This window comes from Acomys russatus, chromosome 29, assembly GCF_903995435.1.
Source record: "Acomys russatus chromosome 29, mAcoRus1.1, whole genome shotgun sequence".
In the NCBI taxonomy this organism is placed as follows: domain Eukaryota; kingdom Metazoa; phylum Chordata; class Mammalia; order Rodentia; family Muridae; genus Acomys; species Acomys russatus.
Genome location: NC_067165.1, coordinates 12,816,519 through 12,833,219, shown reverse-complemented (window position 1 = coordinate 12,833,219; position 16,701 = coordinate 12,816,519). Strand labels below are relative to the sequence as shown.

The following is a 16,701-nucleotide window of genomic DNA, read 5'->3' as shown; positions in this document are numbered from 1 at the left end:
CTCTGTCCTATATTTTATGGCATACAGTTATTTTTAGAAGATTTTCAACTTATATGTATGGGTATTTTGCCTTATGTATGTATGTGCATTACATGTATGTGCAGTGCCTGAGGAAGATAGAAGAGGATGTCAAATCCTCTGGAACTAGGGTTACAACAGGTTGTTACAACAGGTTCCACAACGGGAGTGTGGAAATCAAACCCAGGTTTTCTCTTGAGCAACAAGTATTCTTAACTGCTGAGCCATATCTCCAGGCACGCAACTTTTGAAGTCCTTGGAATTTTCAAAGCGCTGCCTTTATGTGTGCTAATGTTGCTGATGACAGTTGAGACGAGCTAGACATCTTAGTAATGGCTCTGCCCACCCCAGGTAGAGAGTTAAGACATTTAGTCCCAGGTGTCAACCTCTAATGAGGAGAGAGAAGAGTCCTGAAGGTTAAGTTGCTCACCAACAGCCAATGATGTTATCAACCATATCTATGTAATGACATTTCCAATAAGCAAAACCAAACCAAACCGAAGAGCACTATACTTGGAGAAAGTATGGAACCATGGCCTCTTGTATCATATGCTTTGCCCTCTGTGTTTTCCAGTTGTACCTTCTGTAATATAAAGAACCTGTGCCCAGGCGTGGTAGCACACGCCTGTACTCCTAGCCCTCAGGGAGACAGAGGCAGGTGGATCTCTGTGAGTTCGAGGCCAGGTTGGTCCAGGACAGGCAAGGCTACACAGGGAGACCTTGTCTCAGAAGACAAAATAGAGTAAAGAACCTGCAAACGTAAGTAAAAGGCTTCCCTGATTCTGTGAACATCATGAGAGGAGTGTGGGCACGAGGCTGACAGAAGTAGGGAATCGTTCTGGAGACGGGGCCTTCAACATGTAGTCTTAAACCATCTCTAGGCAGTTATTATCAAAATGAACTGTATCAGAGGACATTTTGGTGTCTGCTGTGGATTGGTAGGTTGGTATGCAGAGAAAAAAATTCCCAAATAGTTGATCATAGAGGCATTCTATGCTACATTCTGAGGGTATGGTAGGGGGAAAATGAGTTTGTTTCTGGTCTGTACCTTCAAAACACAGGAGGAAAAAAATTATAACATTTCCTCTACTAGGAAAGTACTATTTATTAACTTTGCTTTGCTCCTCTGTCAAGCTCAAATCTGTATTAACATACGTATATTATGTTTAAAATTAAAAATATTTTTTAGAAACTAAAACTATATTTTTAGCTAGGTATGATAATGTAAGCCCCTGGAGGTGGGAGGGTGGCCATGCCCTGCCCTACAGGAAGAGGAAGGATGGAAGGAAGAGCGCACCCAAGATCAGGCCACATAATCCCTCTAATCCCTGGAAAGCTCTGCTCCCCCAAAACCTCATCTTGAAGCCTGCCCTCTGCTGAGTGCTCTGCTGCCTCTTGCCCGTGCCAGCAGAGGCAGCCATCTTCCTGTATTTTGCCCTCCCAATAAATGTCCTGTGTGAGACCTGTTGTGTGGTATGACTTTGTGGTAGTCCTTGGCTCCCGGCTCCCCGGATATGGTTCCCCTCTTAGTCGAACACATATAATGGTGGCACATATGTGATCCCCAGCACTCAGGAGGTGGAAGCAGAAAGACCAAGAGCCATCTTTGATTACATAGTGAATGTAAGGACAGCCTGTGTTACACGAGACATCTTGTTTCGTTTTGTTTTCCAAGACAGGGTTTCTCTGTGTATCAAACAGCCCTGGCTGTCCTGGACTCACTCTATAGATCAGGCTGGCCTCAAACTCACAGAGATCCTCTTGCCTCTGCCTCCCATGTGTTGAGATTAAAGGCATGTACCATCATGCCCAGCTTTGGATGGTTTCTTTTCCCAAGACAGGGTTTCTCTGTGTAGCCTTGGCTGTCATGGACTCACTTTGTAGACCAGGCTGACCTTGAACTCACGAAGATCTGCCTACCTCTGCAGAGTGCTGGGATTATAGGCATGCACCACCACAGCTAGCTTTGGATGAATAATTTATTAGCATAGCACTGGTAACTGTTAGGGTAATTTTTGGACACGTTTGTGGAATGTTTTGGAACCGAATCTGTAGCTCAGCAGAGACAGAACTGAGATAAATTAGGTTAAGCGAAGGACTGGGTTTCTGGGTACTTTGGGGCTAAGGACTAAGGAAAGAGTAACAACAGTGGTCTAGCAGCAGAGCAGAGGCAGTGGGACCAATTGTCATCTTCGGTGTCTCAATTAGATGAAAAGCAGATTTAGGAGCCTGCCCAAGAGGAGGGCTGGCCTTAGTCAGCTGGATGGAAGTACAGAATGATAGGTTCTCCTGGGATTCCAGGAGGTCTGAATAAAAGCAGAGAACACTCTGGATCCACCTGGTCATAGCATCTGTGGAAGAAATCAGGCACTTAGAAAAATATCTAGTGCAGTTCTACAGAATGATCTGCTAGGCCAGGGCTAGGTCACTGCAAAGGAAAGAGAAGAGAGTCAGTCAACATTTAGGTAAGATACAACAGAATCAGTGTGGCTTGTAAGACTATTATAGTCATCTGAAGAAAGCATGAAATGGCAAGAGACCCCAGAGAAAGCGTGTGTGTGTGTGTGTGTGTGTGTGTGTGTGTGTGTGTGTGTGTGTGTGTGTAACAAGCTATCTTCCTATGTTGACAAGGCTAGCTTCAATTTCATGATGTAGACAAGGTTAACCCTGAACTCTGGATCTTCCTTCCTTGGCCTCCAAAGTACTGGGAGCATCATGCTTAGCACCATGGACCATTTCATGAGACAGTATCATTTGTTTGTTTAAAAAAGACTTATTTATGTAGATGGGTGTTTTGTCTGTATATCAGAAGGGATCTGGTATGAATAACTCCAGTTATATGGGACTATAGTTATCGATGGTTGGGAGCTATCATGTGTGTTCTGGGAATTGAACCTGGGTCTTCTGGAAGTGCAGCCAGCGCTCTTAACCACTGATCGTCTCTCCAACCCCAACAATTTCACTTATTAAGCAAACATTTAGCCAGAAGCAGTGACACATGCCTCTAATCCCAGCAGTTGTGAGGCTCCGGAAGGAGAGCCCCTTTGTTCACGAGTTCTGGCTGGAGCAATATAGTGAGATCTTATTTCAAAACAGAGCAGAAAAGAGCTAGCCAATAACCAGTATTTACCAAGAACCTGATAGCAGAATTTGTGGCAAATACTAATATTTAGTGAGAAACAAAATTGATACAGCCCCTGTCCTCTTGGAGGCTTTTGACTAGAGACAGAGAGAGACAGACACACACACACACACACACACACACACACACACACACACACACACACACAGAGAGAGAGAGAGAGAGAGAGAGAGAGAGAGAGAGAGAGAGAGAGAGAGAGAGAGAGAGAGAGAATATGAACGAATATGAATCTACTTTCCTGTTATGCTGGATATTGAACCCAGAGCAAAAACTACGTCCCCAGTTCTTCACACACACACTCCCACTTGGAAGGAGAGGCCATAGTAGGCTTAAAAACTGACACTGGGGGAGTGAATGGGAGACTGCCTGGCACAGCATGAGGGAAATGCTGAGTGTTTTGGGTTTTTTTTTTTTTTTTTTTTTTTTTTTTTTTGGTTTTTCGAGACAGGGTTTCTCTGTGTAGCCTTGGCCATCCTGGACTCACTTTGTAGACCAGGCTGGCCTTGAACTCACAGCGATCCGCCTGCCTCTGCCTCCCGACTGCTGGGATTAAAGGCGTGTGCCACCACGCCCGGCACTGAGTGTATTTTTTGTTCAACGACAGTATGAAGTCATAAACTACACGTACTTAAATACAGCTGTAATGGGAGAAGACATTCTCTTGAGGGAAATCATGTAAAAATGTAGGCAAAAGCCAGTTCATGTGTAGGCCAAAGAAATGTGGACTTCTTCCTAATAGTAAGAGGAGACCAAAGACCACGCCTTTAATCCCAGCGCTCGGGAGGCAGGGGCAGGCGGAACCCTGAGTTCAAGGCCAGCAGCCTGGTCTACACAGTGAGTTCCAGGACAGACAGGACTACAGAGTGAGACCCCATCTGAAAAACAAACAAGCAAAAGAAATGGCGTGACAATATCTGTAGTTATGGAAAAACTCACTAGGGATGGCTCTACAGAGCACAGAATAAAGGGGAACAGTGTGGCGATCTAGGTGAAAGATCACAATGGTTTAATTTAGGGCGAGGGTGCTATAGAGATGAAAATCATGAGTATCTAAGAGGGTCAGATTTTTCAGTGGAATGCACGTACAAAGAAAAGATGTCAGAGACGAATGCAGGTGTGTCTCAGAGTCTAGAGCATAGACCATCCTTGAGATGGTGAGTAACCAGAGGAATAAGTGAGTTTGAGGAAGTGCACTCCAGCCAGGGTGCAGCTCCGTGGTAGGCCACTTGCCTACCATATGAAAGGCCCTCAGTCCACCCCCTGGCACTGCCCAAAATTAAGAAGGCAAGAGAACGCAGATGATAAGCTCTTATCTGGACCCGGGTTTTGGGATGTCTCTGTGATATAAAAGGCAGGTGGATATATAAAGCTCACAAAAGCTGAACTGGGAAAACGAGTCTGTGAATCACGATACATGGGTAGCATCCAAAATCAAGGGGACAGCTGAAATTGTCTATAGAGATCATATAAAATGAGCCAGTAAAGAAGATGAATAAAAAATGCCCACACTCTGGGCTGGAGAGATGGCTCAGAGGTTAAGAGCACTGACTGTTCTTCCAGAGGTCCTGAGTTCAATTCCCAGCACTCACATGGTGGCTCACAACCTTCTGTAATGTGATATGATGCCCTCTTCTGGCGGGCAGACGTACATGCAGACAGAGCACTGTATACATAATAAGTAAAAATAACAGGAAAAGAAAAAAAAAAAGAAACGCCCACATTCAAAAGTCAGATGGAGGAGGAGAAATATTTGGGAGAAGTGAGCAGAACCATTTCAATTAAGTCAGCAATACCTGGAGTTTACAAACCGGCTTTGTTAGCTGTCCACTAACTCTCAGTCCATACCTGTTGATTTAAAATTTGAATACATTAAACTAAATGTTCCTATATAGGTTTGTTGGTTTGGATATTTGAGCCTTCTCATAAAAAGAATGAGAATGAGGTGTGTTGTGGAAGTTTTGGTTTATACGTAAACATGTTTTTGTTTTAGTCCCAGGTGTGGGATATGGGGCTGCTCCAGTTTGTCCACAGCTGATAGTTGCCTCCAGAGAGGGGACGTGATGTTTGTCAGTTGGGAATTACCTCATTCTGCGGTGTGGTCTTTGTCAGTGGGGATAAAAGCCAGCTCCAAAGAGAGGCTGGGGGCTCCAAGAAAGAAGGCGGCTGCGGGTGCTAACCCCTGCTGCTCCTGATGGCTGCTGATGCAGTGCGAGTCAGAGATACCCTGAAACGAAGATGCCCCAAGGAACCTGATGACCCAAAACAGCAGGAAACAGCTAAGGAAAATTATGCCCCCTCTCCCCACTAACTTTCTTTATCCCCTACCTCGTGTTGGGGTGTTGGAAGGGATTGGAGTGGAGGAAGAAGAGATTTAAGGAACCCAAAATAGAAAAAAAAGTTGGTTAAAAGTACGCCAACAGAGGTGACTTACCTTTTTTTCTAGTACTGGTAACAACTCAAAGTAAACGGTTCTTTAGTATGATAGTGATGGTCTAGGTTCTTCCTCGGGGTGCTCAGAGAAGATAAAATGGAAGGAGCATCTTTGTTTGTTTTGTTTTTGTTTTTGTTTTTGTTTTGAGACAGAGTTTCTCTGTGTAGCCTTGGCTGTCCTGGACTCAATTTGTAGACCAGGCTGGCCTCAAACTCACAGAGATCTGCCTGCCTCTGACTCTGAGATTACAGGCGTGCACCACCATGCCCAGCTGCAAGGGGGTATCTTTTATAAATAATTTTAATCAAGCCACAGGAAGCACACAACTAAATAAGAAATATCACACCATCTATGACTTTAAAATCCTCTGATTGTCTATTATTAGGATAAGTTCGCTTTGTAAAGCATTTCAGGAGCTGGCTTTTTCTCATGAGGCTGTACAATGGCGCATGCCCTAAGGGAGCGTTTAGGTCTGAGGGACCACATCCCCAACCCCTGTTCCTCACGTAGGGGTTCGTGTGGTTAAAGCTGGCTTTGAACTTGCTGTGAAGTGAGAATGACCTTCAGTTCTTGATCCTTTTCCTTCTACTTTCCAAGTGTTGGGATTATAGGTGTGGCCACTGTACCTTTTGTTCTTAAATATCTTTTTGAATTATAGAAGTAGTGTTTACTTACTATAGAAATTATACCAAAGCATTAAAAAAAAAAACCCCACCAGTTATAGTTTACCACTATTAACACTTGGGCCATGGTGGTGCACACCTTTAATACCAGCATTCAGAGGCAGAGGCAGGAGGACCTCTGAGTTCAAGGCCAGGCTGGTCTATAGAGTGAGTTCCAAGCCAGCAAGGGCTACACACAGAAACTTTGCCTCGAAAAATGGGGAAAGGAATAAAATTTAACTAAATTCTACTTTTATCCTAGCTCTAGGAACTGAACTCAGGTCTTGAACATGCCAGGCCAGAGCTCTATCACTGACCTACTTCCTTAGACCTTAAATATTTATTATAATATCAGTTATGAAAACTGCACAATCTATAGCAGAAATCATTACATAGTGATTAAAACTGCGTGACTACCAATAAAGTCAAGAAGTAGAATGCTACCAACACTTCACGCCAAAACATCTATAGAATAGAAATGAATTGCTTTTAGAAACTAAGAGTTGCTGGGCGGTGGTGGCGCACGCCTTAAATCCCAGCATTTGGGAGGCAGCTCAGTCCACAGAGTGAGTTCCAGGACAGCCAAATGTACACAGAATATCTGTCTCGGAAAAACCGGTGGGGGGTGGGGGGAAGGAGGAAAAGGAGGAGAAAGGAAGGGAGGAAGGAAAAGAAAAGAAACTAAGAGTCAACCACAATTGTTTGGACAGAACGAATTGATTAAGATTGGATTACAACAGTAGAAAAACTACAGCCTCTTTAAATACAATAAAGCAACACAGTAGAGAGAAAAGGGTTGCTTTTAAATAGCATTTGTGGAAACAGTAACCCCACCCCAAAACAGGATTTCTCTGTGTAAAAAGTTAACTTTTTCAAATCAAGAAAATGTTATACAATTACCATTCACTTGGTTGATTTCCGAGTTGGAGGATAGAATCTCATCTGCCAGTTTTTGTGCAGTAGGAAGAACTTCGGTGTGGTGTGCTGTGATTAAATACTGGATAAACTTCTGTAGCTGGTCCCTATTCATCTGGAAAAGGGTTTCTGAGATAGGAAGACGAAGTTTGACTTGGTCTGGTTTCCGGATCCTGTAGAGTGAGAGTGCTACCACATGAGCACAGTAGAATATGTCCTTATTCCCACAGCCACAGGTCACAGATGTGATTTTGCATCGATCAAAACTGATTGCAACTTTATAAGTCACTGCTGCTTCAGAAGGGGTGGCGGGTTCAGTTACTGTGCCGCTCAGATGGAAGCCTAAGGAAACAAAGAGAAACATGCTGCTTAGTCTTTATTACACACTCAAGGGGTTAGTCATTTACAGTTTAGTGGGCATCTCCTACACAGGCGGTGAGATCTGCCTACACAGTGGGCATCTCCTACACAGATGGGGAGATCTGCCTACACAGTGGGCATCTCCTACACAGGTGGGGAGATCTGCCTACACAGTGGGCATCTCCTACACAGGTGGGGAGATCTGCCTACACAGTGGGCATCTCCTACACAGGTGGGGAGATCTGCCTACACAGTGGGCATCTCCTACACAGGTGGGGAGATCTGCCTACACAGTGGGCATCTCCTACACAGGTGGGAGATCTGCCTACACAGTGGGCATCTCCTACACAGGTGGGGAGATCTGCCTACACAGTGGGCATCTCCTACACAGGTGGGGAGATCTGCCTACACAGTGGGCATCTCCTACACAGGTGGGGAGATCTGCCTACACAGTGGGCATCTCCTACACAGGTGGGGAGATCTAACTACACAGTGGGCATCTCCTACACAGGTGGGGAGATCTGCCTACACAGTGGGCATCTCCTACACAGGTGGGGAGATCTGCCTACACAGTGGGCATCTCCTACACAGGTGGGGAGATCTGCCTACACAGTGGGCATCTCCTACACAGGTGGGGAGATCTAACTACACAGTGGGCATCTCCTACACAGGTGGGGAGATCTGCCTACACAGTGGGCATCTCCTACACAGATGGGGAGATCTGCCTACACAGTGGGCATCTCCTACACAGGTGGGGAGATCTGCCTTTACAGTGGGCATCTCCTACACAGGTGGGGAGATCTGCCTTTACAGTGGGCATCTCCTACACAGGTGGGGAGATCTGCCTAGGCAACAACATGTTCAGGAATACACAACCCAGAAAAACAAGAATCTTTTAACTTGCAGTGAATCTCTTGGACTAATGAAAAAACTTTTAATATACTTTTGTACATATTTTTCAGGAAGGATAGTTCAGTTTTCATTGCAGTCTCAAATGGCTAATAAACCCTTAAAATTTAAGAAATCTTGTAGTCAGGTGTGACGGCACACACCTTTAATCCCAGCACTTGGGTGGCAGAAGCAGAGGTGGATCTCTGTGAGTTCAAGGCCACCCTCGTCTACATAGAAAGTCCAGCATAGCCAGGCTACAGAGAGACCCTGTCTCAGCCAGGCGTAGTGGCACACACCTTTAATCCCAGCACTTGGGAAGTAGAGGCTGGCAGGTCTCTGTGAGTTCAAGGCCAGCCCGGTCTACAAAGCGAGTCCAGGACAGCCAAGACTACACAGAGAAACCCTGTCTTGAAAAACCAAAAAACAAAACAAAACAAAAAAATCAAATTTCTATTCCAAGCTGTGATTTAGACTCCTATACAGCTCTACCTTGTTTGAAAATATAGGAATAAAATCATATCATAGCCCCTTCTCCATTATATACCATGATGGCCCTGTTATCTCAACTTCTAGGAAAGTCACTGGCCTTTTATATATACATACACGCATGCTATGACCTCCTACCAGAATGCCATGTTGTGAGCATGTTACACTTCCTTTACTGTCAACAACATGTACTCAAGTATCACTTGGGCAAGAATCAACAAGTGTGTCAAACCCATAGTGGTGGCACATGTCTGTGACTGCAGCACTGTGGAGTGAGGGTAGGAAGATCATGAGTTTGGGGCTAGCTTTGGCTTTATAGACATAGCAAGCCTTTGTCTCAAAAACAAAAACTAAAATCCATTAAAATGCCCTCACAGGGCACGGACAACCAAATACTTGGAAGAAGACCCCTTGCTAGAATTTGCTGTGCTCAAATATGCACCAAACACTTGTTAAAAGCCGTAAGTGAGCCAGGTATGGTGGTGCACGCCTTTAATCCCAGCACTCCGGAGGCAGAGGTAGGCAGATCTCTGAGTTTGAGGCCAGCCTGGTCTACAGAGCTAGTTCCAGGAATAGCCAGGACCATTACACAGAGAAACCCTGTCTCAGAAAAAACAAAACAAAATCAACCCAGAAAAACCCAAACCCATGAGTAGCTTGTAATTTACAACAAGTTTGGCTCTCCTACCCATTACACTGAGTGGCAGTACAAGAAGCAATAGAAATGATCTGAAAATTCCCTCAACATTGTTTTCATCATTAAAATAGCTTATGAGTCCAGAAACAGACTGAGCTTGACCTTGAACCAAACACAAAGTACTAAAGATAATTTTTCGATATGGATATATAAATACATAACAACATAATATAATATAATAATAGGTAATATCGTACATATGTGGTAACATTTCTCTTTCTCAAATAAGGAAATTCTATAGTCCACTGCTTAGCTCAAATATCACTTCACATTAAACCACCTGGTACCTCAAGTTATTGAGCCATTAAAATGAAAAGGCTTTAGCATTTATGCCTGTGGAGTTTATATTCTATTTCACAAGAAAGATTTTGTCCAGAATCAAATAATAAAGACCTAAGAAATAATCATTTCATTGATTGCCCAGAACAGTCATGTAATTTGCATGATTATAGCCATGAGAACAAAAACTTAAATGGCTATAATTTCTGAAATATTTTGGGCTTTAAAAATTAGAAATAATAGATTTATACTGATTCTTTCAAATCAGTGTGCTTTCCACATACAGCCAATTGCTTAGTAACCACCTCTATCCTGCCAGTAGTGGGGCTCGAACCCAGAGCTTTATGTACTCTACCACTGAGCTACATATCCTAAGTGATTCTTTCAGTGATCAATAAATAAATTTTAAATGGTAGCCATTTTTAAGCATGAACACACACTGGGTGTCTTCTTTTGTTTTTAATTCTTATTTATTACGTGTGTGTGTGTGTGTGTGTGTGTGTGTGTGTGTGTGTGTAAGATGTGACAGTCCTGTGTGGAGTCAGTTCTTTCCTTCCACCTTTATATGGGCTTTGGACACTAAACACAGGTCCTCAGCTTTCATGACCTGCTGAGTAACCTTAGCAGACTACTCCCCCTCTTATTGGAAAACCATATAATTTCCACATTATCTTGTATTTCTGGTACTGATTACAAGAACAGACCTTGACACAAATGTTTGCTGAATGCTACAGCTTTGAATCCTTTAATGTCTCGTCACTGGTCACGGGACAGTACAACTTGCGCCGGGATCTCTCAGTCTTCAGCCTTGCTGCCACAATCAGCACACAAACACAAGCTTCCTGAGTGACTCTTTACTGTGGTGGGTTTTCTCCATTTTCTTTGCCGTTATGCTTTTATATGCAAGATTCCCTCTACCAGTGTGACCTTCTCAGCCCCTCTTCATTCTGAATTCTCAATTCACATGATATTTACTCCGAGAAGTCTTGCCTTATGCCTTTGGACACCTAGCTAAATGCTTTTTCAGGGCTCTTGTTTTAATCAGTTTTATCTTTATTTGAACAAATGACTGTCAGTGTACTTAATAGTTTTCATGTTTGTCTTCTCCCTATAGATTGAGAAATTCTTGTAAACAAGGGTTTGGTTTCATCTTTATGTTTTCAGATGGCATATTGGAAGGGCTTAATAAGTATCCGTTTACAGATGAATAAATAAGTGAACACTAAATTGAATCTTTACATATTCATCTGTAATTCCAGAGGATTAAACATGTTTAAAAGATTCCCGATTGGTGATTAAAATATATCAGCAAATTAAACAATTTTATTAAGATACAAAAATTTAATTTTACAAAGTGACAAGAATTTACATACAAAGTTAACTGACAGTGTCTTCCTGCTTCAATGCAGCTGTTTTTGGAGCTGCAGTGGCTCAAGAGATGACATCTACCAGCCCTTCTGTATGCTCTCCCACGAGCCACGTGTCTTAAGTATCAAGATGCAATTCTCCAGAGCCAGTGATATGTCCTGTCCTCAATGTAGTCTGATTGTAGGTGCCTAGGTTATCAATATAGGATGTGAATGGAGAATTCTCAACAACAATGAAGCAACAAAAGACTCATCTCCAGCTGGAGATTCTCAGACTCTTTTGAGTGATGGACATTTGTCTGTCATGACGGGAAAGAGTACGGGAGCTGCAAGTTTTGATGAATTTTGTAATTCTAAGCACCAGAATCAGAGAACAATGAGTAGCTCTAAACAAGAAAGAACAATCACGGGGCTGGAGAGATGGCTCGGTGGTTAAGAGCACTAGCTGCTATTCCAGAGGACCCGGGTTCAATTCCCAGCACCTACATGGCAGCTCACAACTGTCTGTAACTCCTGTTCCAGGGGATCTGACACCCTCATAGAGATGTGCTAGCAGCCAAAATACCAATGCATATAAAATAAAAATAAATAACTTTAAAAAAAGAAATAACAAACACATTCAAGGAAATCATCACATGACAGACAGAAGCAACCATTCTTGAAATACAATGGGTGGGACAAATACTTTATTCAACCCAGTATGAGGGGAGGAGCTAATGCTATTGTAACTTCTACTTATCTGTTTGCTGCCTGTAGATAAGGAGCTTAACCTAGGACACTAAAGAAATATGTTCCATAACACCTTTATATGAAAGAAACTCGTCAGTGTGTTAAACTAAGAAAGTGCTAGAAACCAGAGTGCATCTTACTAAAACCGAGGACTTCGCTTCCAGGTTCTGTTCCAGCCTTTGTCTTGCTATGCAAGGGCAGGTGGCAGCTACACACAGAGGCTGCAGGCTGTGGAACTGGACTTGGTTTTTGGAGGAGCCCCATTTCTGCAGCCTCAGCAGAAATTTACATGCCTTTGAAGCCAGCGGTCAAGAAGAAAGGCCCCAAAAGAGAGTGGAGACATTGCTGGTGTTGCTGATGTTCCAATCATGGTCCTACAGACTAATCTACTTTCCTTAAGCCCCTTCAAATTTGATACCTCTGCTAGACGAACTGTCATAGCTGTAAACTGAGGCACCTACTGCCACGCTCTTATGTACATAAACCCTTTGCCTATTGCACACTGCCTATATACTGTGCTGGTTGAATTTTTAGCGAAGAAAATCAGATGGTGTACATTCCTGAGCTAAGAATTACTTAGTATTTTGTGTGTGTGTGTGTGTGTGTGTGTGTGTGTGTATAATTTGTGAAACATATTTAGTGATTTAAAATTCCTATTGAATTTTCATCTTTCTTGTAGTGATTTAGAAACTGTATGTTAGGAGATATTTGAAATTACATAATTCTCAAATAAGACATTTTTAAAACAAAAAATTATATAGAAGTTAGTAATATTGCTATAATAAGATTCTTTTCCATAATTTATATTGATACCTTAAATGGACTGCAGCTAGCTTATGCTAGTTTTTATAACCTTTAATTAATTAGTTAATTAATTTTTTGAGAGTCTTTCCTCAGACTGCCTTTGAATTCAGACCAATTCTCTTGTCTCAGTCTCTTGAATGCTGAGATTTCAGGCATGTACCACCACATATGATTGGTTTTAAAAAATATAGAACATGAGGGCCAGTAGGATGTCTCAGCAAGTAAAAGCCCTTGTCGCACAAGCTTGATAGCCTGTGTTCGATCCTCAGGTCCCGCACTGGAAGGAGGGAACCAACCAACTCCTGAGGGCTGTCCTCTGGCCTTCACAGGTGCTGGACATGTCCATTTCCACATTAGCTCTCTTTCAATAACTTATTATGATTGTTGTTGCTGCTGTGCTGCTGTTTTTTGGCTTTTTTTTGAGACAGGGTCAATAATTTAAAAAAATAAAAATAAAACTACATGCTGGGTGGTGGTGGCATACACCTTTTATCCCAGCAATATGGAGGCAGAGGCAGGCATGATCTCAGTGAATTTGAGGCCAGCCTGGTCTACAGAGCTAGTTCTAGGACAGCCAGGGCTACATAGAGAAAGCCTGTCTCAAAGTAAAAATAAAAGCACAAGCCATTTTATTAGTTGACATTTAGTACTTACTACACGCCACACAGTATATTCTCAGTGTTTTCCATGTGTTAGCTGGTTAGGTCCTCAGCACAAGGGGGCGCCTGCTCTTTCTTGCGTTCAGCAAGGAAACTGAAGCCCAGAAATAAAGGACTGAGCACAGGCAGCCCGGCTCCACAACCTGTGCTGCCAGTCGCAATAAAGTGCATAGGACACTATTGGACCTAAAGCATGTACCCAAAACTTTGTAAGAGTAATTAGCAAGCGTAATTCGACAGAGTCCTGCATTAGTGACAAGTCAGTAAACTCTGACATCTGCCTGGTTTCCCGGGCAACTGCTGACTATCAAGTGCTCTGTGACACTCTCGCAGGGGGAATAAAGATGGGCTCGTGAACTGCAAGGCAGAGTCCCGCCACCTCATGTGAATCATCCGCACGGAGTTCTAAAGGAACACTTCTCAGCACAGCCCTCTGACACCGTTCAAAGGCCTTTGTGTTGGTAAGTGTGAGAAAAGCTCCAGCAAGGCCTGGGCAATTAAAACCAATTTGCTCACTGCTCTTTTGACTCCCCAAGGCCTCTAGGCGGGCGCTACTGCATGAAATCACGAGCTCTCCTCAGCCAACAGCGAGAGAGGGGTGCTGTGGTTTACTATTAGGGCTAACCTTTCTTTTTAGATTGTTTCACATTTGTTTAATTGTTTACTTACTTGTGTTTAGTACATGCGTGTGTATGTGTGTGTCTGTTGGTGCACACACGCCATAGCATGTGTGTAGAGGTCTGCTAGCATGTGGGCCCCAGGAAAAGAGACGTGGGTCCTCACACTTGGTAGGCACCTTTATGGGCTGAGCTGTCTTGCTGGCCCAGGAATGTGTCTTCAGTTTGCTTCTTTTCTTTTCTTTCATTTCCTTTCTTTTTACTTCTCACCCTCCCTCTGCCGGGCTTCTCTGGATGTCCTAGAACTCGATCTGTAGACCAGGCTGGCCTCAAACTCAACAGAGATCTGCCTATCTCTGCCTTCCCAGTGCTGTGATTAGAGGTGTGTGCCCTCATGCCTGTTTTAAGAATGTTTTCTTATGGTCACTATAAACATAACGTGTATGTCTACACACAAAACCACAAAGACACACACTGACACACACACACACACACACACACACACACACACAGCTCTATAAACTAAGTAACTCCTTTGAATTAGAATGGCTCCATTTAAATAAATTTGGTTTTGATGAACATGTAGAATAAATCAGACTTTCTCATCCAATTCTTGCTTGCTGGAAGGTCACAGTTGTATACAGCAGAAAATAAAGCAAGTTACTTTCCTTTTTAATCTGTGACCTAGAAAAACAGTAGCTATGAGAACTCCTGAAACCTCAAGAACAACATTTATAAAATAACTATTTTTCTTCTTAAGAAACTTAATTCCCAAGCTTAGTGGCTAATGCCCAAACAAGAGCACTGGGATAGCTTCAGAGGCTAACAGATCAGGAGTTGGTGCCTGAGTTACAATTCCAATAGCCCTCAATTCCTTTTTGCCTCAGTTTCTTAATTATGCAAATGGACACAATGCTTAATCAGATTCATGTGAAAGTGCTTTGTAGAGAACACATTTACCCAAAATACCACTCCAGAACAATCCCGGCTAGCAAGGGCCAGGGCCTGTATAAATTCCCAAGAAGCAGATGGCTCCCACACACTGGATTAGGGTGTGGAAGATAAAGTGAGGAGCAGTATTGTTATTCAGGAATACAAATAATGCTGCCCTATTACTCTGAAAGCTACTTGGTTTGTTTGCATTAGAGAGGTCACCCTAAGCTTCTCAGAGCAGCTGAGTAAGCTGAAGGGCCCTTCTTGCTGCCATCTGCTCCCTTCCCAGACTCCTCTGCAAATCAAGGGGTTTCCTCTAAAGAACAGCTATGGCCTGTTCTCAGCATCACCCTGAGAAGGCAGCAGTCTCTGCTCTCTGTATTGGCAACCAGAGCTAAAGACTGAAGCCTCCCACGTGCAGGCACTCACCTCTAGAAACAGCCATACTCCATCCAGTTTTCCAGTTTTATCTTGTTTTGTTTTTTGTCTTAACTTGCAATTCTACAAGGGGATTAAGAGTATGGGTTTAAAGTTTCAGGGTTTAAAAAATTATTTTAGAAATATTTTATGTTAGCCGGGCGGTGGTGGTGCACACATTTAATCCCAGCATTTGGGAGGCAGAGGTGGATCCCTGTGAGTTTGAGGCCAGCCTGGTCTACAATTCGAGTCCAGATCAGCTAAGGCTACACAGAAGAAGAAAGAAAGAAAGAAAGAAAGAAAGAAAGATTGATTTTATGTTAAAAATAAAAAATCAAATTTATCTGGAAAATTTATTTAACTTAACATACAGAAAACACAATTACCTTAAAGCAGTAACTTCTCCAGGCATGACACACACCTGTAATCCCAGAAGTTGGGACATAAAGCTAGGAGGATCACCATAAGCTACATAGTAAATCTAAAGCTAGTCTGGGCTTAATGAGACATTGTCTCTGAACAAAAATAAGCAACAACACAAAGACCTCAAATAGTAACTTTATTTTCCTGTAACAACTTTATGGTGCAAGACCAAGTTACATTGGTAAATAACCAACCAATCAGAAATCTCTTTGGTTTGCAGATTTGAAAGAAACTATCACACACCTCAAACAGCTCTCTGTAAAGATACTGTGCACAGGGTCTGTCCCAGATCCTCTGCATACATATTATGGCTTCTGGTGTCTTCTCTTGGGCTGTTTTCCTTGCTTGTTTGTCCGGCCCAACTCCAATGTGACAGCTTTTGTTTTATCTTATTATGTTTTATTTTAATATTTTATTACTATCTCTTAAGTCTATTCTTTTCTAAAAAGAGACAGGAAGGGACTGGATCCAGCCCTGCTGGGAGATGGGGGAACTGGGAGTAGAGGGAGGGGAAACCGTAGTTAGAATAGATTATGGGAAAAAAGGACTTCTTTTCTTTTTGGTTTTTGAGATAGGTTTTTCTGAGTATCCCTGGCTGTCCTGGTCACTTTGTAGACCAGGCTGGCCTTGAACTCTGAGATCCACCTGCCTCTGCCTCCCGAGTGCTGGGATTAAAGGCGTGCGCCACCACAACCAGCTCTGAATCTATTTTCAATTAAAAAAAAAAAAAAAAGCCAGTCAAATTTCCATGAGCTCAAAGCCAGCTTGGTCTACAAAACCAGTTCCAGGACAGCCAGAGCTCTTACACAAAGAAATCACGCATGCGCACGCACACACTCACACACAGATCCCACACCAGCCTGGCTCAAAC

The 16,701-nt window shown here is 43.0% G+C and overlaps 1 protein-coding gene across 1 annotated transcript in view; it reads right to left on the bottom strand.

Annotated features, from left to right (window-relative positions):
* Window positions 1–16,701, bottom strand: part of Zswim5 (zinc finger SWIM-type containing 5) — a 104,667-nt gene that overhangs the window by 33,427 nt on the left and 54,539 nt on the right. The window contains exon 2 of the mRNA XM_051171492.1: window positions 7,154–7,510. Within this exon, the coding sequence (XP_051027449.1) occupies window positions 7,154–7,510 (357 nt within the window). The remainder of the gene's footprint in view (window positions 1–7,153; window positions 7,511–16,701) is intronic.